The 27,395-nt window shown below is 40.5% G+C and overlaps 1 protein-coding gene across 1 annotated transcript in view; it reads left to right on the forward strand.

The window, feature by feature from the left end:
* The window catches only part of syndig1l (synapse differentiation inducing 1-like), a 109,546-nt gene that overhangs the window by 42,418 nt on the left and 39,733 nt on the right, over positions 1-27,395 (forward strand). Inside the window, exon 2 of the mRNA XM_061929625.2 lies at positions 2,979-3,590. Coding sequence (XP_061785609.1) covers positions 3,084-3,590 — 507 coding nt within the window. The 5' untranslated portion in view covers positions 2,979-3,083. The remainder of the gene's footprint in view (positions 1-2,978; positions 3,591-27,395) is intronic.

Consider the following 27,395-nt stretch of genomic DNA (forward strand, 5'->3'; position numbering starts at 1 on the left):
ATGTCGCTTGTTGATGCAGTACAGCCTGAGGGATCGAAGGTCACGGGCTTAGCTGCTTACGTGCAGTGATTTCTCCAGATTCTCTGAACCCTTTGATGATATTACGGACCGTAGATGGTGAAATCCCTAAATTCCTTGCAATAGCTGGTTGAGAAAGGTTTTTCTTAAACTGTTCGACAATTTGCTCACGCATTTGTTGACAAAGTGGTGACCCTCGCCCCATCCTTGTGTGTGAATGACTGAGCATTTCATGGAATCTACTTTTATACCCAATCATAGCACCCATCTGTTCCCAATTTGCCTGTTCACCTGTGGGATGTTCCAAATAAGTGTTTGATGAGCATTCCTAAACTTTATTAGTATTTATTGCCACCGTTCCCAACTTCTTTGTCACGTGTTGCTGGCATCAAATTCTAAAGTTAATGATTATTTGCAAAAAAAAAAAATGTTTATCAGTTTGAACATCAAATATGTTGTCTTTGTAGCATATTCAACTGAATATGGGTTGAAAATGATTTGCAAATCATTGTATTCCGTTTATATTTACATCTAACTCAATTTCCCAACTCATATGGAAACGGGGTTTGTATATTCTTTGGTATGACTCGGCCGGGGTTTGAACTCACCACCTACCAATCTCAAGGGGCGAACACTCTAACCACAAGGCCACTGAGCTTGTGGTTAGAGTCAGAGATGAAGTAGAAATTTGGAAGCATTAATCGTCCATGATGTCATCTTAATGCCTATTTAAAACTGACACAAGGACTGGAGTGAAAACAACCACACAGGGTGAACAAAACAACACACCCTCCATCCTAGGAGTGTTTGATAGATATTCTGGGTGTGTGTGCGAAACAAAGAGACAAATTGAACCTACCGTATTTTCCGCACTATAAGGCGCACCTAAAAACCACAAATTTTCTCAAAAGCTAACAGTGCGCCTTATAACCCGGTGCGCTTTATTACGATTCATTTTCATAAAGTTTCGATCTCGCAACTTCGGTAAACAGCCGCCATCTTTTTTCCCGGTAGAACAGGAAGTGCTTCTTCTTCTACGCAAGCAACCGCCAAGGTAAGCACCCGCCCCCATAGAACAGGAAGCGCTACCGCCCGCCCCCGGAAGAAAAAGAAGCGCGCAGATATTTCGTTTCATTTCCTTTGTGTGTCTACATCTGTAAAGACCAGACTACAAAATGGCTCCTACTAAACGACACGCTTATAACGCAGAATTTAAACTTAAGGCAATAAGTCATGCCGAAGAACACGGAAATAGAGCAGCAGCAAGAGAATATAACATAAATGAATCAATGGTGCGTAGGTGGAGGAAGCAAGAAGATGACCTGCGCCAGGTAAAGAAGACAAAACAGAGCTTCCGAGGGAACAAAGCACGATGGCAACAGTTGGAGGACGAACTCGAACAGTGGGTTGTTGAGCAGAGAGCAGCAAGCAGAAGTGTCAGCACCATCACTATTCGAATGAAGGCAACAACGCTAGCAAGCGAACTTCACCTGGATGATTTTAAAGGTGGTGCTTCTTGGTGTTTCCGGTTTATGAAAAGACGCAATCTCTCCATCCGCACACGGACCACTGTTTCACAGCAACTGCCTAACGACTTTAAAGAAAAGCTGGCTACTTTCCGTGCATATTGTAAAAAGAAGATAGCGGAAAAAAAGATCCGGCCAGAGAACATTATCAACATGGACGAGGTTCCACTGACTTTTGATATTCCTGTGAACCGCACTGTTGATACAACGGGAGCACGTACGGTGAATATTCGCACCACAGGGAATGAGAAGTCGTCCTTCACTGTGGTTCTAGCTTGCCATGCTAATGGCCAGAAACTTCCTCCCATGGTGATATTCAAAAGGAAGACCTTGCCAAAAGAGACCTTTCCAGCCGGCGTCATCATAAAAGCTAACTCGAAGGGATGGATGGATGAAGAAAAGATGAGCGAGTGGTTAAGGGAAGTTTACGCGAAGAGGCCGGGTGGCTTTTTTCACGCTGCTCCGTCCATGTTGATATACGACTCTATGCGCGCCCACATCACAGATGGTGTCAAAAAACAAGTGAAGCACACAAATACAACACTCGCCGTCATTCCGGGTGGATTAACCAAAGAACTCCAACCGCTGGATATTGGTGTCAACAGGGCATTCAAATCACGACTGCGAACTGCGTGGGAAAAATGGATGACCGAAGGCGAACACACCTTCACTAAGACGGGCAGACAACGCCGGACGACATACGCCAACATCTGCCAGTGGATTGTAAATGCCTGGGCAGATATTTCTGTCACAACTGTGGTCCGAGCTTTCCGGAAGGCAGGATTCACAGAACTGCTGCACAACAACAGCGACACTGAATCCGATGACTTCGACGAGGCGGAGCCGGCCATTTTGGAACCCACGCTTGCGCAACTTTTCAATTCGGACACCGAAGACGAAGAATTCGAAGGATTTACGAATGAAGAATAACTTCAGAAAGTGAGCGCTATGTTTATTTTGTGTGTTGTGTGTTGTGACATTAACGTTCGAGCAACATTACCGGTATGTTGCTATTGCTCTACACCATTTTGAATTTTACTATGTTTGTGATTGCACATTTGTACATTTTGGGACAGAGTTGTTAGAACGCTGGTTTTCAATATATTATTAAAGTTTGACTGAACTATCTGACTGTTTTTTTGACATTCACTTTAGCGCAGCGTTTTTTTGACATTCACTTTAGCGCAGCGTAGGCGCGGCTTATAGTCCGGGGCGGCTTATTGGTGGACAAAATTATGAAATATGTAATTCATAGAAGGTGCGGCTAATAATCCGGTGCGCCTTATAGTGCGGAAAATACGGTATTTGAGTTCTTCAAAGGTCTGATTGTTGACAAGCAATAAAGAATGAAACTTTGATGTGTTGCCAGTAAACTCTGGAAAATGTCTGCTTGTTAAAGACTCTCCTATCTCCTATATTCTCCTTTCTTCACAGATCTCTGAACGGTGGAGTGCCTTTACAGTCCTCCGTGCGCAATAAGGAATCACACACCACCATTCCTACTCCTCGTTAGAGTTAATAAAAAGAGCAAGTGTTGCTATGGAGAATCTCAGTGAGCTCCAGAACCCTTTGTTGGACAAAAACAGCAAGCAGATGGTCAACGGTTACGGAGGAGACTTCCCTAACAACCACTACCAGGAAAACATTATCAATTACTTTTCTGGAGGAGGTGGCGAGAGCGGCGGCGGAGGAGGCGGCGGCAAGGTGAACAACGTGGTGAGCGCAGGCGGTTACAGTAGCAACGCCAAGATCAAGTCGCAGCAGCTCTTGGACGCCACGTCGCTGCATTTGGCCGTGGAGGCCTTCTACAGGCCCAACTTCATCCTGTACAAGGAGGACAATGGCAGCATCAAAGCAAAGGAATACAAAAGTGAGTGCTGTGAGACCACCTTCACGGAGAAGAAGGCCAAGGAGACATCAAACGTGGTCGGAGGGGACGCCTCAGCCCCGGAGGAGCCACAGACCAAGATGATGGAGGATGGAGAGCACGTGAAGATCCAGACTGTTTCATACGAGGTGGAGGAGGAAGAGTATGTGGAGTATGAGGTAGGAGCACAAGATGCCAAATATCTTTTTCTCCAAAAGTGTTCACGGTCTCATCTATAAAACACTGCGTAGAATTTAGACTAAAAGTGTTTAGTCATTCATTTAAGAGGAAAATACACGTTTTCCTGGAATTGTTTCCATCATTTGCAGTCTTTATCTAAGAGAAGAACACACGTTATCTTTTCTGTACATTCTAAATACATAAAACACTGCGAGCAAGAGGTGGCTAACAATGCAGGTAATGGTGAAGGATTCACCTCTTCTTGCATATTAACCAAGCTATAGGGTACCTGGGAATCGATACCGGAACTCAAGGGTACCAATTTTCTGTACTTGTGTGTGTGTGCATGTCATAATTAGGGATGGGTACCTTTCATATTTGAACCGTTATGGTACCGATTTCTGGTACCTGGGAATCGATAGCGGTACTCAACTGCTCACATTTTCAGTATGTTTGTGTGTTAATAAATATTAATTGTTTTTAGTAATAAAAAATCAAATTTGTTATTGCAACATTTACAAATGAACTGATTATAACTGCTGCCCAGTTATTATATCATGTTTTATTATTATATGTGTGAGTCAATTTCTTTGATTGCATTGAAAATTGCAACATTACCTTAAGGCAGTTTGGCTGATACGTAAAAAAATATTTCTTATGACGATATAAAAACGTTAATATGCACCTTGGTAGCGTTCTTGGTAGCTAGCAACGCAGCTAATGGGAGCAACACATTCTGCTTTTAAATCACTTTAAAAATGCATTCAAAAACCGTCAACAATACTTCATTTACGTTACGTAACTAGTATAATAACCAAGCTGTAGCGTCATTGTTTTGTAAGAGTGGACACTGAGGAACTCTTTTTCTAGGGTAGTAATACATTGGCGTGTTACGGTATTAGCCGTTAAAGCTAACTACGGAAAGAGATAAGCTCACTTCTAAGTCAGCACGAACATTGCGATAGGACAACAGTTTGTACTGACTGAAAAACATTAACAATCAGTATCTGTAAAATATTAGCCCACATTTCATGTTTTGTTTGTACCGTATTTTCCGCACTATAAGCCGCCCCGGGTTATTAGCCGCACCTTCAATGAATGGCATATTTCAAAACTTTGTTCACCTATAAGCCGCCCCGGGTTATTAGCCGCGCCTACGCTGCGCTAAAGGGAATGTCAAAAAAAACAGTCAGATAGGTCAGTCAAACTTTAATAATATATTACAAACCAGCGTTCTAACAACTCTGTTCACCCCCAAAATGTAATGTGCAAATGTGCAATCACAAAAATAGTAACACTCAAATTAGTGCAGTGCAATAGCAACATCAATAACTCAACGTTGCTCGAACGTTAATGTCACACAACACACAAAATAAACATTTAAAGGCCACTTTCTGAAGTTATTCCTCATCCATAAATCCCTCGAATTCTTCTTCAGTGTCTGAATTAAAAAGTTGGGCGAAAACGGCATCCAAAATGGCCGACTCCGTCTCGTCGAAGTCATCAGAGTCAATGTTGCTGTTGTTTTCCAGCAGTTCCGTGAATCCTGCCTTCCGGAAAGCTCGGACCACAGTTGAGACCGATATATCCGCCCAGGCATTTACAATCCACTGGCAGATGTTAGCGTATGTCGTCCGGCGCTGTCTCCCTGTCTTAGTGGCGCAGGTCATCTTGTTGCTTCCTCTACCTACGCACCATTGATTCATGTATGTTCAATTCTCTCGCTGCTGCTCTATTTCCGTGTTCTACTGCGTGACTTATTGCCTTGAGTTTGAATTCTGCGTTGTACGCGTGTCTCTTAATAGGAGCCATTTTGTGGTCTTTACAGATGTAAACACACAAATGAAATGAAAAGTAATATCCGCGCGCTTCTTCTTCTACGGGGGCGGGTGCTTACCTTGGAGGTTGCTTACAGTAGAAGAAGAAGCGCTTCCTCTTCTATGAGGGGCGGGTGCTTACCTTGGCGGTTGCTTACCGTAGAAGAAGAAGCGCTTCCTCTTCTACGAGGAAAAAAGATGGCGGCTGTTTACCGTAGTTGCGAGACCTAAACTTTATGAAAATAAATATTAATATTAATCCATATATAAGGCGCACCGGGTTATAAGCCACACTGCCAGCTTTTGAGAAAATTTGTGGTTTTTAGGTGCGGCTTATAGTGCGGAAAATACGGGTACACTGCTAGCTCGACAGCGTATGTACTGTAGTTGTACGGTGATGTGCTGCATGTATCATGATGAATTCCAGAGTGACTTACTCGATGGACAGTTGTCCGTTTGGTCCAGCTGGCCGGGAATGTTTCCATATGAGTTGGGTATACAATCCACTAATTCGGCATAGCTTGGCTGAAAAGTTCCAGATTTGCAGCATGACCATGTTGCACTCTCTCGGCTTCTGTCTGCCCCAACGTTCAGCCTCTCCTTTGTGCTCGCTTCTAGAAGCAGCAGTTCATCCTCTGTATATTCAGCTTCAAAAAGAATAAGGTTGTAAATCCTTGTTGTCCAAAAATAGACGTCTTTGTTGTCTGTTACCAAGTCTGCGTTTGAGTAATTAGTTCCAGCTGTGCAGGAAATTACTAAAATACGGTAAATATTGAACATATTACATATTGTTATGAACATGTCTGTTACTACATTATATATATACTTGCAGTGTGTATATAATAAACGTCGATGGAGGGTTGTCAAGTTATTTTAGAGGACTTTAAAGGCTACAATTGTGACTACCATTAGCCGCATCTTGCAAGCGTTTTTTTTATCATCCTTAAAATCCTAAAAAAAAAAAAAGACCTGTGTTCTTGTCTCTTATAATGTTTGTGAACAACAGACAAAATTCCAAAAAAGGTGCATTTCCCCTTTGAGAAGGGACTGCAGATACAGGGACCCCCCTTACAGAGTGATCGGCTGCAATGGATGTTGAGTGGGTATAATTATCCAGCCATCCGTCCAAAATGGACGGATGGCCTTCTGCACCCGGGCAGAAGGCAGGGTACACCCTGGACAAGTCGTCACCTCGTCGCAGGGTGGGTATACTTATTGAATTGTTAAATTAATAGATAATGTGGGAGTCCAGTCAATTTAAGAAGCCAACATATAATCATAGGGGGATCTTCTTTTGGACTTAGCCAGGTCAGCTGCACAGCAATGTCCACAGCTGTGCATGGAAGAGTGATCCACCCCAAGTCACAACTCGGGTCAGCGGGCACCTCATCCGGACTGGTACTTTTCCAGAAATTATCTGTGGCCACCTGGTATCCTCTTCAGGCAGGAGAGAGGAGACAAGAGTAGAAAAATTGCATATTTATCTAAACCTAAAAACTGGAGTATATACTGAGTTTTAAGGCTACTGAGGTAGTATCTCGAACTATTATCGGTAGAAGCCGGAATAGAAGGCGCTCTAGAGCCTCCAGACTTTTTAGGGCTTTATCTGCATGGATGTGCCTGTATTGAACACATCCTTTTGAGAAGCACTGGGCATTTTACATGCAATGTTATAGATCAGTATCCTAATCATCACAGTATCAATGTGTGCTATGTGGGCAAAGTGTCTCAAAGACAAGAGCAGTGTCTGGGCTAGAGAAAGCAATATTTCTAAAGACAACCCTCAGGGGCGTCACTAGCTTTTAAGGACAGAGGGGGCTTAGCCCCCAGGAGATGCACAGGATGTGAGCGAACGTAGCGCACGAGCACAAAACCTCACAAACGGCTAACAAAGACTTAGAAATGATTCATTGTTATTATTATTATTTCAGTCGGTTTATTTTCAATCTGTGTTCAGTACAACAACAAACATGGGTTAGCACAGTGACATTTTGTTTACAGCATCAACAAGAAACAATTACTTGCATGATCCTTCAAGATACATTGAAACACAATGAAAGTCATGGCATTAGCCTCTATGTTATTACTTCACAACATAGAGGCTAATGCCACGACTTTCACTCACAATACAATAATTGTTTGTTCCCAAATATTTTGAAGTTGCACAGATTACATTTTTGGCACATATGTGACTAAAATGGTTGTAAATTCAAGCTCTGGAAATATTACTTAATTACTTGAATTAAAGTAATATCTGGATCGGGATAATTTGGCTTATATATAATATATTTATATATATATATATATTATGGCAAGTCGTTAAGGAAATTAAATATATATGGAAGGCTGAATAGAGAAACGTTTATATATACTGTAAATAAGAAAGACTTAGAGTCCGTCAGCTGATCTGAAAAAGAGCCAAAGCCGTCAAAGAGCTGAGGGACCATCTTCAAATTTCAATGCTGAAACAAATAATGCAAACAACAAAATGTAACTTCCAGGGCTTGAGATTAACGTAGTCCCGTCGTCCCGGGGACGGTAAAAAAAATGCACGGGACGAAATTAAATGCTCTCCGGGACGATGGCTTTTAACCATGTTTTTTCTTTTTATGTATTTATTCATTTTACATTTTATATTAAATGTCTTGGTTTTTCCTCCCTCTGAAAATCCTATGAAATGTTTAACAAGCCACCCTATAACAATACAACAGCTATTAATGTAACAATACAATAAAACAAATATATTTAATGATATTTTTTTCATTATTTTAACAATAGGCTAATGTATATTACTTTACATGGATTCTAAAAGAAACACAAAACTTAAAAACTAAATTATTTACAATTGCAGACACAAGGTTTCGTGCAGCTTCACTCATTGTAAAGGAAGACGGAAGTCCACGCAGGAGAAAAATGACTACAAAGATGGTGTCTGGGTTTTTCTTATATATATCTATAAATACATATTAAGTCTTTCATACATACATACATACATACATACATTATATATATATATATACATATATATATACTGTATATATATATATATATATATACTGTATATATATATATATATATATATATATATATATATATATATATATATATATATATATATATATATGAAAGACTTAAAGGTATACGAGATAGGATCCAGCTCCCCCCGCGACCCCAAAGGGAATAAGCGGTAGAAAATGGATGGATGGATAGAGGATGTTGTGGATCATGTTGACTATTGGTCCTCCTAATTGTCAATCATTCTGGTGATGTTACGTAGTATATATATATATATATATATATATATATATATATATATATATATATATATATATATATATATATATATATATATAGATATATATAGATATATATAGATATATATATATTTACCGTATTTTCCGCACTATAAGGCGCACCTAAAAACCACAATTTTTCTCAAAAGCTGACAGTGCGCCTTATAACCCGGTGCGCTTTATTACGATTCATTTTCATAAAGTTTCGGTCTCGCAACTTCGGTAAACAGCCGCCATCTTTTTTCCCGGTAGAACAGGAAGCGCTTCTTCTTCTACGCAAGCAACCGCCAAGGAAAGCACCCGCCCCCATAGAACAGGAAGCGCTTCTTCTTCTACTGTAAGCAACCACCCGCCCCCGGAAGAAGAAGAAAAAACGCGCGGATATCACCGTACGTTTCATTTCCTGTTTACATCTGTAAAGACCACAAAATGGCTCCTACTACGCGACAAGGATCCGGTTCATAAAAAGACGCAATCTCTCCATCCGCACACGGATTACTACCGTATTTCACAGCAACTGATATTCCTGTGAACCGCACTGTGGAACGGGAGCACGTACGGTGAATATTCGCACCACAGGGAATGAGAAGTCATCCTTCACTGTGGTTCTAGCTTGCCATGCTAACTTCCACCCATGGTGATATTCAAAAGGAAGACCTTGCCAAAAGAGACCTTTCCAGCCGGCGTCATCATAAAAGCTAACTCGAAGGGATGGATGGATGAAGAAAAGATGAGCGAGTGGTTAAGGGAAGTTTACGCGAAGAGGCCGGGTGGCTTTTTTCACACAGCTCCGAAGGCGAACACACCTTCACTAAGACGGGCAGACAGCGCCGGACGACATACGCCAACATCTGCCAGTGGATCGTAAATGCCTGGGCAGATATTTCGGTCACAACTGTGGTCCGAGCTTTCCGGAAGGCAGGATTCACAGAACTGCTGCACAACAACAGCGACACTGAATCCGATGACTTCGACGAGACGGAGCCGGCCATTTTTGGATCCCACGCTTGCGCAACTTTTCAATTCGGACACCGAAGACGAAGAATTCGAAGGATTTACGAATGAAGAATAACTTCAGAAGGTGAGCGCTATGTTTATTTTGTGTGTTGTGACATTAACGTTCGAGCAACATTATGTTGCTATTTATTGCTCTACACCATTTTGAATTTTACTATGTTTGTGATTGCACATTTGCGTACATTTTGGGACAGAGTTGTTAGAACGCTGGTTTTCAATATATTATTAAAGTTTGACTGAACTATCTGACTGTTTTTTTGACATTCACTTTAGCGCAGCGTTTTTTTGACATTCACTTTAGCGCAGCGTAGGCGCGGCTTATAGTCCGGGGCGGCTTATTGGTGGACAAAATTATGAAATATGTAATTCATAGAAGGTGCGGCTAATAATCCGGTGCGCCTTATAGTGCGGAATATACGGTAGATATATATATATATATATATAGATATATATATATAGATATATATCAAATAAAACAAATGGCTTTTTGATAAGCCATTTTTTATTTATTTATTTATTACAACGCCAAAATAGGCCTAACAACGCCAATGGTTGTATTTCTGTAGCACTTTGAGATTTGGAATCAAGTGTAAAGTAGATTACAAATACAATCTATTATATAAATAAATTATATATATATATATATATATATATATATATATATATATATATATATATATATATATATATGTCCTTACGTAACATCACCAGAATGATTGACAATTAGGAGGACCAATAGTCAACATGATCCACCCAGAAATAAATAAAACAAATGGCTTATTGATAAGCCATTTAAAAAAAAAAAAGTTTTAATATTTATTTATATGTATCATTATTCTCCTACTCACCTTTCCAGAAGAGGCCTCTCTACACTCTCACTTTATGTGCTCCTCTGGCCTGACTCCTACAGGTCAATAGGGGTTGTGGAGTGATTATTATTATTATCTACTGATGATAGTCATACGTGAATGAGCTCAGCTCCTGTTCTTCTCCATGTGTAAAGTGAGAAACACAGCTGATGCTCCAGAAGGAAGTAACCCCAAAGATAGCAAATGGTAAAAAAAGAGTGCACATTTAACTTTATAAATAACCAGGACCTTCATGATGCATTTCAGGCTAACTAGCTAACTAAGTAGCAGCATTGTTTTAGAGTGGGAATGTAACTTTTTGTCAAACACAGACCTGGTGTAAAGTGGAGCTAATACATTTTAATACAAGCAGTGATGAATACTTACTTTCTTGAAAAAGTTTCTTATGTCCATTTTGCATCCGTTCACGTTCTTGTTCTGCAGTGCTGTGTGCTAATATGCTTCGTACACCTGCAGGACCGCAAGCAAGGTCGCAGAGAAAATGCGGATTGGATTTTGAGTGATGTGGGCATTTTCTATATGAACAAGTCCAAGGACCGCAAGCAGGGTCGCAGAGAAAATGCGGACTGGATTTTGAGTGATGTCGGCATTTTCTATATGAACAAGTGGAATGGATTGGATACTGACGCACTAAAGGGGCTCTCTACCTTATGCTATGAAGTGAGGGGAAACTGAGTGAATAATGACAGGTTATATGATTATTTATTTAAACTCATATTCGGGCCACTTTATAATGAATATGTCGGCATGTATTTGTACAAAAATTATTTAGGGGGGCTTAAGAATATTTTAGGGGGGCTTGAGCTCCCTAAAATAGGCCTAGCAACGCCAATGACAACCCTCCAGTTACTGAGGGACCTCCTCTACCAGATCATAAACTGATATCAAACCAGGTTTATACCCACATTTTTAATGCAATGCAACCCAACATGGAACCTCTGATCAAATTCATATTCTACTCGATGTGTCAAATCTTAGCACATCAAATTACAATTCAACGAAACCACAACTACATCCATTCATCCATGTGTCCTTCTGCTAGCTGGATCACATTGGTCTCAGTAGGGAGGCCCAGACTTCCTTGTCTCTGGCCATATCTTCAGGTCACAAGGCATTACCAGGCCAGATGTGGGACAGAGTCTTTCCAGTGTGTCCTCGGTCTACCCTAGACTTAATTCTTGCTGGCAGGGTATGCCCAGGGAGTAAGGTTGTCAGAAGTCTCAATACTTAGATACCAAGTTGATTCCAACACACAAAAAATAACTGCTTTTTTCGGTATTGTCAGTAAAGAATACACTGCAAAACATTTTCCTCGGTGAGTCGTGTCAATTCTCAGTCAGCAGCAAAGAAGAACACCTGCGGTCTTAAACAAATGAGCCAGTGTTTCCATTTATTTATTTATGGAAGCTTGTCACAAATGAACAAATGATAATGAAAGTGTGTCAGTGTAGCAAAACTGTAGGTGTAGCGCAACTCGCCTTCACAACACACCACATACACGCCTGATTTGTAAGAGAATAAGACATAGCAGAAAGGATCTGTGATGCACTTAAGCCACTGTGTTGCTATATTTAGCGAGTGGAGATACGCATTAAAAGAGACAGAGAGGTGTATATTTTGCCATGCGTTAAGTCACTGATTAAATACAAGTGGTCATAAAAGGATGTCGTGCGAGTGTAAAAAGACATAACGTAATGAGAAAAGGATGAAATGTTGACACAAATAATGAATACCAGCACCAACATGTGTCTTTAAATATATCTTTTAGCCTTTTTATATTAATATTAGTAACAATTGTGTTTGTTCTATATACTTGAAGGCTCCCTGGCACTACTGTTTTTTTAGAATGTAAAATAGTTTATTACTATTTTTGTTAATTATGAGCACATTTATAAGCACAGTAGTGTTTGTTTTGATTTACTGAGAGGTTATAGAACACTGCTTTTCTTTTTTTAATGTGTTATCTCTTGACAGATAATACTATGATTTAAATTCAGTGCAAAAAAATGTTGAAGCACGGCGATCCTAAATCGACACTTTCTTTTTTCTTTTTTTCTTTTTTTTTTTAAATTGACACTTTCAAACACTTTTCAAATGAAGTAGGGAATATTAAAGCACATGGGTTCAGTTTTTTGTATCTTTATCGTGGTATCAAATGAGGATCGAAAATCATTTAATTGATAGGTATCAATATCGACTACAGAAATGCTGGTACGGTGACAATCCCACCAGAGAGACAGTACTACTTGACACCCAAGCTTACTCAATTGGCTCCTCCGATATTGGAAAAAAACCAATTTTTTTTGGTCACTTATTAAAGCTTGTGACCACAGGTGAGGTTAGGACTGTAGATTGACTGGTAAAACTGGTGTCAAAACCAGTATCAAAACCCTTTTCAAAACAATGGGTTACTTAAAAGTACAAACCCGTTTCCATATGAGTTGGGAAATTGTGCTAGATGTAAATATAAACGGAATACAATGATTTGCAAATCATTTTCAACCCATATTCAGTTGAATATGCTACAAAGACAACATATTTGATGTTCAAACTGATAAACATTTTTTTTTTGCAAATAATCATTTAGTTTAGAATTTGATGCCAGCAACACGTGACAAAGAAGTTGGGAAAGGTGGCAATAAATACCGTATTTTCCGCACTATAAGGCGCACCTAAAAACCACAATTTTTCTCAAAAGCTGACAGTGCGCCTTATAACCCGGTGCGCTTTATTACGATTAATTTTCATAAAGTTTCGATCTCGCAACTTCGGTAAACAGCCGCCATCTTTTTTCCCGGTAGAACAGGAAGCGCTTCTTCTTCTACGCAAGCAACCGCCAAGGAAAGCACCCGCCCCCATAGAACAGGAAGCGCTTCTTCTTCTACCCGCACCCGGAAGAAGAAAAAAAAACGCGCGGATATCACCGTACGTTTCATTTCCTGTTTACATCTGTAAAGACCACAAAATGGCTCCTACTAAGCGATCCGGTTCATAAAAAGACGCAATCTCTCCATCCGCACACGGATTACTACCGTATTTCACAGCAACTGATATTCCTAGCTGTGAACCGCACTGTGGAACGGGAGCACGTACGGTGAATATTCGCACCACAGGGAATGAGAAGTCATCCTTCACTGTGGTTCTAGCTTGCCATGCTAACTTCCACCCATGGTGATATTCAAAAGGAAGACCTTGCCAAAAGAGACCTTTCCAGCCGGCGTCATCATAAAAGCTAACTCGAAGGGATGGATGGATGAAGAAAAGATGAGCGAGTGGTTAAGGGAAGTTTACGCGAAGAGGCCGGGTGGCTTTTTTCACACAGCTCCGAAGGCGAACACACCTTCACTAAGACGGGCAGACAGCCTCGGACGACATACGCCAACATTTGCCAGTGGATCGTAAATGCCTGGGCAGATATTTCGGTCACAACTGTGGTCCGAGCTTTCCGGAAGGCAGGATTCACAGAACTGCTGCACAACAACAGTGACACTGACTCCGGTGACTTCGACGAGACGGAACCGGCCATTTTGGATCCCGTATTCGCCCAACTTTTCAATTCGGACACCGAAGACGAAGAATTCGAAGGATTTACGAATGAAGAATAACTTCAGAAGGTGAGCGCTATGTTTATTTTGTGTGTTGTGACATTAACGTTCGAGCAACATTATGTTACTATTGCTCTACACCATTTTGAATTTTACTATGTTTGTGATTGCACATTTGCGTACATTTTGGGACAGAGTTGTTAGAACGCTGGTTTTCAATATATTATTAAAGTTTGACTGAACTATCTGACTGTTTTTTTGACATTCACTTTAGCGCAGCGTTTTTTTGACATTCACTTTAGCGCAGCGTAGGCGCGGCTTATAGTCCGGGGCGGCTTATTGGTGGACAAAATTATGAAATATGTAATTCATAGAAGGTGCGGCTAATAATCCGGTGCGCCTTATAGTGCGGAAAATACGGTACTGATAAAGTTGAGGAATGCTCGTCAAACACTTATTTGGAACATCCCACAGGTGTGCAGGCTAATTGGGAACAGGTGGGTGCCATAATTGGGTATAAAAACATCTTCCCAAAAAATGCTCAGTCTTTCACAAGAAAGGATGGGGTGAGGTACACCCCTTTGTCCACAACTGCGTGAGCAAATAGTCAAACAGTTTAAGAACAACGTTTCTCAAAGTGCAATTGCAAGAAATTGAGGGATTTCAACATCTACGGTCCATAATATCATCAAAAGGTTCAGAGAATCTGGAGAAATCACTTCACGTAAGCGGCATGGCCGGAAACCAACATTGAATGACCATGACCTCGATCCCTCAGACGGCACTGTATAAAAAAACGACATCAATCTCTAAAGGATATCACCACATGGGCTCAGGAACACTTCAGAAAACCACTGTCACTAAATACAGTTTGTCGCTACATCTGTTAGTGCAAGTTAAAGCTCTACTATGCAAAGCCAAAGCCATTTATCAACAACATCCAGAAACTATGCCGGCTTCTCTGGACCCGAGATCATCTAAGATGGACTCATGCAAAGTGGAAAAGTGTTCTGTGATCTGACGAGTCCACATTTCAAATTGTTTTTGGAAATATTCGACATCGTGTCATCCGGACCAAAGAGGAAGCGAACCATCCAGACTGTTATCGACGCAAAGTTCAAAAGCCAGCATCTGTGATGGTATGGGGGTGCATTAGTGCCCAAGGCATGGGTAACTTACACATCTGTGAAGGCACCATTAATGCTGAAAGGTACATACAGGTTTTGGAACAACATATGTTGCCATCTAAGCGCCGTCTTTTTCATGGATGCCCCTACTTATTTCAGCAAGACAATGCCAAGCCACATTCAGCTCGTGTTACAACAGCGTGGCTTTGTAAAAAAGAGTCCAGACCTGTCTCCCATTGAAAATGTGTGGCGCATTATGAAGCGTAAAATACGACAGCGGAGACCCCGGACTGTTGAGCGACTGAAGCTCTACATAAAACAAGAATGGGAAATAATTCCACTTTCAAAGCTTCAACAATTAGTTTCCTCAGTTCCCAATCGTTTATTGAGTGTTGTTAAAAGAAAAGGTGATGTAACACAGTGGTGAACATTCCCTTTCCCAACTACTTTGGCACGTGTTGCAGCCATGAAATTCTAAGTTAATTATTATATGCAAAAAAAAAATTAAGTTTATGAGTTTGAACATCAAATATGTTGTCTTTGTAGTGCATTCAATTGAATATGGGTTGAAAAGGATTTGCAAATCATTGTATTCCGTTTATATTTACATCTAACACAATTTCCCAACTCATATGGAAATGGGGTTTGTATATATAAGGCAAATATTATTAGACATATTAAAATAAAGACTTCTCACCCGACTCAGAAACAATGCTCATGTTTGACACATCTTTGTCAGATCTATCTATTTCACACCAGCTGCTCTGTGCTGATACCGACAGACACTAACATGCCTCTATAGGCCATATTCCTGCAAAAAAGCACGTTTGTAAAAATCCCGGCAAAAAAGATCAAGTGTCTGACCAGCCTACAAATCCTGCCAGATCCACTGACCTTGTCATAAATTTTTCCACTGCAGTAAATTCACATCATGATAAGTCCCCTGAGGCCGGCTCTACCCTGAGATATTAAGTGAAAAAGCTGCATTAGCTGCACTATTTTGGCAATTGCACAAATACTGCAAAGGATTGGGGGGATTGCCAAAGCAAGAAGAAGGTATCCCGATTTGACCGGTTGTCCTGCACCGCTGACACATGACTGTCAGTCTGCTAGGTTTAAACATGCTGAAACACAATGTGGCGTAGGAAGGAAATATCAATCAAGAACGCACACCAAAGTGTTTTTAGTCAGGGTACATGATAAATATCGGATGAATAATAATTGGGCCGATATGATTATGATGTCATACTGATAACATTAAAAAGTATATCATACTTAAAAAAAAAAAAAAAACATGTAGTGTGCTGTAGCCTGCTCAGTGGCTTGTGGTTACAGTATTCACCCTAAGATCGGTAGGTTGTGAGTTCAAACCCCGGCCGAGTCATACCAAAGACTATAAAAATGTGACCCGTTACCTTCCACACAGCATCAAGGGTTAGAATTGGGGGTTAAATCCCCAAAATGATGCCCGAGTGCGGCCACCGCTGCTGCTCACTGCTAATATTGGGCTGATAACACCCTTAGTATTTGTACTAAATGTTCTGCAAACATTCCACGGGCAGGAAAGAAAATATCGCGCTTCAGTACATCATACCTTATCAAACACCTGAAAGGACAGCTTTGCAATGAAGGTGTTTTGAAATACTTCGAATAAGTCTGCTGCTAAAGAAGCTGCTCTAAAGAAATCTACATTTATATAACTAAGTTTGTCAGGTTTTCTCCTGACAGCTTGGACTTGCTTATGGTTTTTTTCCTGTGTCTCAGATCTTCTTTCCTCCTTTGGTTGTCACTCAATGTTAGGAGCGCTGAGTGAGCACACCTGCCTCTGATTGGTGATCAAGACACTCACCTGTTGCTGATCACTAATCAGAGGGTTTCATAAGCCAGTCTCGCCAATCAGTCAACGCTGGTTTATTGTCATGTAGGTTGTTAATTGGGTAGTCTTGCTTTGTTTTATGTATCCTCTGCTTATGTCATGCCTTGCTAGGGACATTACATTTTTGCCTTATGCTTCATGTGTGCTTCCCTGCGACTAGGGATGTATGCTGAGTACCGGTATTTTTTGGTACCGATTCCTAATTATGTCGGTCCAGATTCTGGACTAACGATACTGCTATCAGTATTTTTTGTTCCAGCTGGCCAGCATAATTATGACACGCTGTCACATTCAGTTCAGCTGCCACAGCTACACATTAAAATCAGCTTTGAATAATGACAAATAAGGAAGCAACACCACAGAAATGTTTACAACACAACAATATTTCCTTCTCAAAAAGTTCCTCAAAGTCACGCACCCTGTGTCAGTTTGAAGTGAACGCACTTTTATTCACGATGAGTCACGACCGCATTTCATCAACAGTCCTAGTGACCCATTAATCAATATTAATCCACTGAAAAAAGTGAAAAATGTAGGTAATATAATGATCCATAAAGTTGCTTTAAAGCAAGATAGCATCTGCTGTGACAGATCTCTGGTTCCCGTCTGACGTCACTCCATTGCGTAGTGTTTGCGTGTCATTAAAATACACTTTGCTTAAATGTGTTTCAGTTGCGGTCTGTCTCTTGACTACAAACTGGACGATCGAGAATTACATTTGCTCACTGAGTCTATTTATTTATATAGTACACACACACACATAAACACTTTTTTACACGGGTAGTTTTGTATGTACTCATTGATCGTTTACAAACTGAGTTCGGAGAGGAAGTGACGCCAAAAAGACCGCGCCCCAGACACGAAGTGACATCAGAAAGAACGCCCCACAACCAGCTTCACAACAACCCGTTCGGTAACTCGGCGGCAACCACTAGAAAGATGGAGGCGAGTCATCCAGACATGCCCGTGTTTCTCCTTCTTGTACATGTACAGACACTTTTGGAAATCACACATCAACACCTCAAAAGAAGGAAACGGGCAATTGCAGCTATTTCGGATACAACACATCTCAGACGGCAACATAGCAATGTTGAGTGACGGTTTTGGATAAGCCCTGGAAGAACGGCAGCCTGGTGGGATATGTTTGTCACCTTGTGTTGTGCCAGAGGAACGGCAAGAGAACTTTCGAATGTCCAGGTCAGCTGGGATTCTACTTAGTGTAAAACTTTGTGCATTTGTCGAAGGAGAGACAGCGACAATGCGGGCTCCCATGGACAAGGGAAGACTACAAAAAATAGCGAATGCATTTGGACTGGCAAAGCAGATTGTCCGTGATGTATGTCGAGCGATTACTCAACGTCTAGTTTTGTACTCAATAACTATTGTGAAGCCATGAAGTGGTTGCGGTCATCAAGTACGACCGCCAATTTCAGCTTACAAGCACAGTGTCCTGTTGTTGGTTGTTGTTGTTTATCACATTGTTTACTTTCACACGTCCATTAAAGATTTGATTCATGTAGGATGGCTCAGGTGTGATTCACTACAATAGTCTAACAGCTGCAGGTTTACTTTTAAAAGAAATGTGGCAATAGTCTACATTGAAACACAGGGTAAGGATACACTTCCAGGTCAGAGGTGACTATGATGCGTGCATTTTTTTTGCCCATGCGTACTAGGTCGCGTTGCGCTGGCGGATGGAGGGGACAGGGGGTCTTAAATCGTGGCATTGTTGTGTGTGGACATGAATAAGGTTAGGTGTGATTTACCCTGCATAACCTCATGCAAAATGGTTAGTGCAAAAGGGGCCTAAGTGTCTTTATTCATGCTTTAGTGATACACACGTCTCCAGCTCGGTGACATCAATCACTGTGACACGGTGACATCAAACTAATCAACAGGCTGCATGTTTAACCCAAAAGAAGAACACAGGCAGACGGATGACGGAGTCGGAGAGATGGAGAAGTTTCTGACAGAAATGAAAAGAAAAACAGAGTCGGCAAGGAAAACAAGCGGAATAAAAAGATAAGGAAGTGTTAGAAACACACATCACCATTGGGTTTATCATGAATGTGGTAAGAAATAATGAAAGTGTGTTGTATGTTTTATGCATGGAACCAAAACAATTAAAAAGTCAAAAATGTATCAAATTAATAAATAAATGTCATTTTTTTTAAAATATGTCCGTTCAAGAGAAGTTGTGAACAAAATGATGGCCACTATGGAGGGCATGACAGAAATTAATTGCGAATCACTACCCCAAAGGGAAAAAGCGGTAGAAAATGAATGGATGGATGCTCTGTGAATATTAGCAGATATTCCAGCTAATGCCTCATGCACTATTATTACATAACATAGCTGCATCTAACAACTGTTTTCATACACAACTAATCATCCCTATCTTAATGATTAGTCAACTAATCCGATTATAAATTGTACACATTCAGTGGTTCTGATCAATCCATCTGCTTTTAAATTCAGCTTGACACATTTTTTTGGCAAGTGCTAACTAAAATAAATATGATTATTTCATACAGAAATATGAATTTATGCTGTAACTGGGCTGATCATTAGGCTGTTAAAAAATAAAAACTATTAAACCTCTGTCCATTTAAAAGCAAGTTAAGGCAAAATGATGATAAAAATCAAACAACACAATAATAAATGTAACTTCCTCTAAAATAAAATACATTTTGTGATGATGATGATGATGATGCTGACATGTTCAATAAGATACACCCAAAGTTTAACTGGCAGAAATTGGCTAAATGTATTTTTCACACAACTATGTCTGTCGTATGCTGGCACGTTGTGAAGTGTTTGCGATTCCAAAGGATGCAGACGACCTCAGGCAGCTTGCAGGTAAGATACATCTCCTTTAACGTAGCATGGAGATTAGCATAAAAATAGGTAGCGTGAAACCAAACAACAAAACCCACAAACAAGGTGTCGTGTGTAGCAAACAATGGACCTGCCACTAAGACAGGGAGACACCCGAATATAAAGGGGAGTGATTAGGGGCAGACACAGGTGGGGGCGTTAATCAACAAACAGAAAGCAGGTGCAGCTAATCAGCCACCTAGCAACCAGGAAACGTAAACAAGGGAGGAAAAGAGTATTGAGAACATAACAGAACACTAAACTAAGGAGAATAATACTTAAACACAAACACAGAATATAACCTGGTGTGAAAAATTGTATCTCTCTTTAGCTAGCTAGCTAGCTAACAATCTATCTATCTTGCCAAGGAAAGTCGGACACCACATCTTCCAGATGTCCTACATGGCCCTATTATACAAAACCAAATTTTCTTACCTGTTGGTACATGTTTATGTGTATTTCGGATCCTCATAAATCCAAAGAAAATTTAAATCAAACCATGCAGGCATGGCGGAGATATTTGTAAAACAACCTTACCATCTTCCAAACTTGCTCCAAACATACAGTCTGGAATTTGAGAATTTAGTAACGTATTTTGCCTTGGTTACCTCAGTGAATATCTCCATATATGGTAGAGGTTTCCCGAAGACCTTTGCGCGAGTCTACAATTTGTAGCCAGTTGTAGTCAATAAGTTCCTTTTTTTTCTCTGTACTATTGGTGTGTTGCAGACTGGTTAGCATTCACATGCATGATACAATCCTCCGCTGTTGTCATTTCTAATACAAAGTAGCGTAACTTTTATCAGTCAGTAGACTCGATGTGGAAGCAAAAAAAAAAGACAACATGACTGACGGGGTAGAGACCCAGTCGAATGGGGCTTGGACTGGAGGAAGACTTCGGCACATAAAATAAGACCGGCCACAAACGGCGCTTTCTGAAGAGACGATCAGAAAGCAGCTGTAAAACGGTCTGTAAAACATAATCTAAATTTTGACCAAAGAACCACTATTAAATGTTGTGTAGGTCACAAGGAAGTGTTTTAAATAGAGCACAATTATCAAATGACCTCCTTAATACATGTACTGCCATTAAAAGTAAGGTCCGCTTTGCAAGTTGAGCAAGTTATTCATGCTTTTGATGTATTTACGGTGAAATGTTTCCATATTTGTGATGTTTTTGCTTACGGTGTTGTTGCATTTGCTGCTCTTCCTGTGTCTTGGCGGTCATTGGTCGCCATGACTCACATATTTTAATTTTCATCCAAAAAACACAAGCAGAGGTGGGTAGTAACGCGCTACATTTACTCCGTTACATCTACTTGAGTAACTTTTGGGATAAATTGTACTTCTAAGAGTAGTTTTAATGCAACATACTTTTACTTTTACTTGAGTATATTTATAGAGAAGAAACGCTACTTTTACTCCGCTACTTTTATCTACATTCAGCTCGCTACTCGCTACTAATTTTTATCGATCTGTTAATGCACGCTTTGTTTGTTTTGGTCTGTCAGACAGACCTCCATAGTGCCTGCGTTTCAACAAATACAGTCACTGGTGACGTTCACTCCGTTCCACCAATCAGATGCAGTCACTGGTGACGTTGGACCAATCAAACAGAGCCAGTGGTCACATGACCTGATTTAAACAAGTTGAAAAACGTATTCGGGTGTTACCATTTAGTGGTCAATTGTACGGAATATGTACTTCACTGTGCAATCTACTAATAAAAGTTCCAATCAATCAATCAAAAGTGTGAAGGAAAAAAGACCCTTTTTTATTTCAACCGTACATCCCGTCAAAAGCCTAAAGACTGACTGCACAGTTCCTGTCTTCACAATAAATGTGCCGCTCCATGGCGCCTGCGCTTTCAAAATAAGAGTCTCCGAAAGCCAGCGCAAACAAGCTAGCAAGCTACGGAGTTTGCCGCCAATGTATTTCTTGTAAAGTGTATAAAAACGAATTTGGAAGCTGGACAAATAAGATGCCAAAAAGCAACCACTTTCATGTGGTATTAGACAGAAAGGAGGAACTTTTTTTCTCCTCCATTTGAAAACGAGGACGTAATCAGCACTACTGTCTGATTACAATCAATGCAAGTCATCAGAATCAGGTAATACACCAACTTATATTCCTGTCTTCATGAAAGAAAGGACTCTATATGTGTTAAACATGCATGTATATTCATTAAAACACCTTTAACATGTAAACAAAAATGGCAAAATAAATAAATATAAACTATATACTGTATATATCAATGTATGTATATATATACAGTATATATATATATATATATATATATATATATATATACATATATATATATATATGTGTGTGTGTGTGTGTGTGTATATATATATATATATATATATATATATATGATATGTGTGTGTATGTTACTCATCAGTTACTCAGTACTTGAGTAGTTTTTTCACAACATACTTTTTACTTTTACTCAAGTAAATATTTGGGTGACTACTCCTTACTTTTACTTGAGTAATAAATCTCTAAAGTAACAGTACTCTTACTTGAGTACAATTTCTGGCTACTCTACCCACCTCTGAACACAAGCAATAATATCACAGACTGTTACCGGCAAATGTTATTGTTGATTTGTCTATTGATATATCTATCATACCTGCAATGTACCACACCTGCTGCCTGATTGGCAACCGGGACAGAGAAGCCGATCAGTCTGGTAGTTCAGTTCGACCCTGTCTCCAAGACAGGGTCAGATCATTGCTTTGCATACACATGTTGTTCCCGGTTCAAAAGGTTCCGTGTCTTGTACATTTACTTGTGCACTCACCTTCTTTTGTTTTTTTTCTCCACTCCTTTTGTGACTGAGTTCTCTAATTGTTTCTCCTCTCCATGTGAGCATGCCTTTTGTTTATATTCAATAATATTCCTTTACACCCCGCCTGCCGCCAGTCTCTGCATCCTTGGGGCCACGCCACAAAGCTGCTTTCCAGCCCCCTGACAAATACCAGACTATACACTGGTATAGTATAAAGGCTGCATTTGACATGCCTGTTAGAGATTTTACAACCAATGTACTTCATACCTTTGATCAACTGGACAGTATGTTTGATTCCTCCATGAAAAAATTCCACCTGATTTCTCTTGAATATAACATAGCACACGAGCGAAAGTAAGAAGAATTATATTTGTCTCGCATCTGGTCCGCCACCCCCGGTGCATGAAATTTGCATTTATCATCACATTTTATATGCTGGTGATGCCGCCCTTGCGTAATCACAATAAAGAACGCTGATCTTGACTTTTATGGTTGTATGATTGTACCGTTCACAGGCAGATATGTGTAAAATCAATAGTGATCTGTATAAGAATAAATGTAGATCCAAGCAGGTCTGATTGGAAGAGTTATCCATATTCACTAGGGGAGAAAACGCTTATGCCTTCATTAAATGTAAAATGTGGTCACGCATCAGTCCACTTCTCACATGTTGATGAGCCAAGAAGCAGCAGCATTAATCATAAATTCAGGTGAAATCTTCCACAGGTATCCTTTCTCTCATTTGGCCGTAAATGACAATAACGATCGGATCGTTTCAGTGCGGCAGTAAACGAGTCTTATGCGATTGATTTGAGCACCGGCTGTCCGCCGCAAACGGACGATATTCATCCCACTGTGCTGCGTGTCTCTGCTGCCTATAAAAAGATATAAGCGGCCCTCAGTGACTCTGTGAATGTAATAGCATGGTGTCAAAATACCTGGCAGAAAAAAGGCTGTTAAACTCACCCAGCAGACACTTGCTTTGAAATAGGATGCAGCAAAATAAACCAGAGAAATTATTCACAGTCAAACAATGGTGCTTTATGCTGTTGATTTATCAGAGAGACATATTTGACATCACAAATGTGCTCTTTGCTACTTTCCCAAAGTCACATGTTTTAAACCCAAAAAAATATAACAAGAATATCACCGGGTAGCTATGTTACCAGTAAATGGTTTAAAAGAACATACATCTTTTTTAAATGTCTACATTTTTCACAATTAATGATTATATTGAATAAAATTGCGCATCGGTTTGAGGAATTAGTTTGGCATCATTCGATGATCCCAAGCATCATCGACCAGGTTGCTCGTGAGCACAGGGGACTAGTCCCACTCAACTAATTTTAGGTTGAAATTATTACTGGAGTATTTTTTAAGGGATCTGGATTGGGCTGTTATGTGGCCGTTGGCTTTGGGTTTAGCTATTTTGCGGGTGCAGAAGGTTAGATAGTGGTCACTAAGACCACAGATCATGACCCCACTATTTTTTATTTTAGGCCGGTCTGAAGTGAGAATGAGATCTATTGTTGATTGGGTGGAATCACACACCCTTGTAGGTAGTGTTATTAGCTGGGAAAGACCGTGTAGATTACAAAGCTTGCTGAAGACAGGCGCCTCTCTGCGTTGAATATCTGTGTTCAGATCTCCAGTTATAAAATACACGCAGCCCTAACTCAAAATGCCGGACATTTGAGGCATTTAAGAAACCCCGCCTGGACACCCCCGCAAAAGAGGATATGTCCGAGGAAAAGAGGACATATGGTCAGGCTATCTTACATGCTAAAAGCCACAATTGATGTTTTCAAATCTAATTTTAAAATGAGCATATCCCGGCTAAACTACCGTTATTAGTCATAAAGGTATTCGAAAAGAACATGGTTTATAAATGCCTTTTGACATATCAGGGTCATTTAATGATGACTTGACATGAAATTATTACACACAAAAAAAGACATTTGTGTGTTCTTGTCATACAATTCTTAGGATTGTGAATGATAGGCAAAATTTTAAAAAATATGATGCGTTTTGGTGTCTACAGGCGTTTTGTTTTTTTAGGCCGTTCGTTTTTTAATTTATAATGTATATTATTAACATATCTTGTATTTGAAAAAAACTACTTGAAATATGCTTTTCTTTTTGCGTCTTGAACCCAGTAAACGCAGCCTTTCTACTATTAGCGCACTTTTAGCGCTAATGGTAAAAAAAGGTAAAAGTATTGGGTTCCGTTGTGGATGCACTTTGGACTTTGGTCTAAAATGCTCATAAAAAGTGTTAAATGTCTCCTGTGTGTTTGAAAACATAGCTACCGTATTTTCCGCACTATAAGGCACACCGGATTATTAGCCGCACCTTCTATGAATTACATATTTCATAATTTTGTCCACCAATAAGCCGCCCCGGACTAAAAGCCGCGCCTACGCTGCGCTAAAGTGAATGTCAAAAAAACGCTGCGCTAAAGTGAATGTCAAAAAAACAGTCAGATAGTTCAGTCAAACTTTAATAATATATTGAAAACCAGCGTTCTAACAACTCTGTCCCAAAATGTACGCAAATGTGCAATCACAAACATAGTAAAATTCAAAATGGTGTAGAGCAATAAATAGCAACATAATGTTGCTCGAACGTTAATGTCACAACACACAAAATAAACATAGCGCTCACCTTCTGAAGTTATTCTTCATTCGTAAATCCTTCGAATTCTTCGTCTTCGGTGTCCGAATTGAAAAGTTGCGCAAGCGTGGGATCCAAAAATGGCCGGCTCCGCCTCGTCGAAGTCATCGGATTCAGTGTCGCTGTTGTTGTGCAGCAGTTCTGTGAATCCTGCCTTCCGGAAAGCTCGGACCACAGTTGTGACCGAAACTATCTGCCCAGGCATTTACGATCCACTGGCAGATGTTGGCGTATGTCGACCGGCGCTATCTGCCCGTCTTAGTGAAGGTGTGTTCGCCTTCGGAGCTGTGTGAAAAAAGCCACCCGGCCTCTTCGCGTAAACTTCCCTTAACCACTCGCTCATCTTTTCTTCATCCATCCATCCCTTCGAGTTAGCTTTTATGATGACGCCGGCTGGAAAGGTCTCTTTTGGCAAGGTCTTCCTTTTGAATATCACCCTGGGTGGAAGTTAGCATGGCAAGCTAGAACCACAGTGAAGGATGACTTCTCATTCTCTGTGGAGCGAATATTCACCGTACGTGCTCCCGTTCCACAGTGCGGTTCAGTTGCTGTGAAATACGGTAGTAATCCGTGTGCGGATGGAGAGATTGCGTCTTTTTATGAACCGGATCCTTGTCCTTTGTAGGAGCCATTTTGTGGTCTTTACAGATGTAAACAGGAAATGAAACGTACGGTGATATCCGCGCGTTTTTTCTTCTTCTTCCGGGGGCGGGTGAAGCGCTTCCTGTTCTATGGGGGCGGGTGCTTTCCTTGGCGGTTGCTTGCGTAGAAGAAGAAGCGCTTCCTGTTCTACCGGGAAAAAAGATGGCGGCTGTTTACCGAAGTTGCGAGACCGAAACTTTATGAAAATGAATCGTAATAAAGCGCACCGGGTTATTAGGCGCACTGTCAGCTTTTGAGAAAAATTGTGGTTTTTAGATGCGCCTTATAGTGCGGAAAATACGGTACACGCCTCAGATGGGAGCATGATAACATGAATGTGCAGTAAATGATCGAGTGTCTCCGTGGTGATGCCTCGTATGGTACATGCAAGTTCCTCATTTAAATAAGGCGATCTGTACCACTTCTGAATTTTACACACAGTCTTAGTATATCACACGCCCACTAATAATGCATCTTTTTTTAAATTGGACACGCGTCACACACGGGCAACACGGTGGAAGAGGGGTTAGTGCGTCTGCCTCACAATACGAAGGTCCTGAGTATCGTGAGTTCAATCCTGGCCTCGGGATCTTTCTGTGTGGAGTTTGCATGTCCTCCCCGTGACTGCGTGGGTTCTCTCCGGGTACTCCGGCTTCCTCCCACCTCCAAAAACATGCACCTGGGGATTGGTTGATTGGCAACACTAAATTGGCCCTAGTGTGTGAATGTGAGTGTGAATGTTGTCTGTCTATCTGTGTTGGCCCTGTGATGAGGTGGCGACTTGTCCAGAGTGTACACCGCCTTCCGCCCGATTGTAGCTGAGATAGGCTCCAGCGCCCCCCGCCACCCCGAAGGGAATAAGCGATAGAAAATGGATGGATGGATGGACACGTCACACACAGAATTTTTGTTATTTAGGCACCCAGTGTCAGCTTGGAAGTCTGTGGTATAAAATGAGTAAACCATCAACACAGTATTTGTTTACCATTTTGTGTTGAAATCCTATGCTTTTGGAGGTTAAGGTTAGAAGGAACACTTACAACATTGATAACAAATACATAAAATCACAAGTTGAAGAAATAAGTCTAAAAACATTTCAACTTTTGCTTCAATTTTCTGAAAAAGCTTCTGCAAATTCAGCCATTGCAACAGTCATTTAGAAAAGCCAGTGAAATCCTAGAGAGACAGAATAGGGCTGTTTTTTCCCCCCCGAAATGTGTAATTCTGACAAACAAACCAACTAAAAGGAAGCTCTTACAAATTTGCCTAACAAT

This window comes from Nerophis lumbriciformis, linkage group LG34 (genome assembly GCF_033978685.3).
Source record: "Nerophis lumbriciformis linkage group LG34, RoL_Nlum_v2.1, whole genome shotgun sequence".
NCBI lineage: Eukaryota > Metazoa > Chordata > Actinopteri > Syngnathiformes > Syngnathidae > Nerophis > Nerophis lumbriciformis.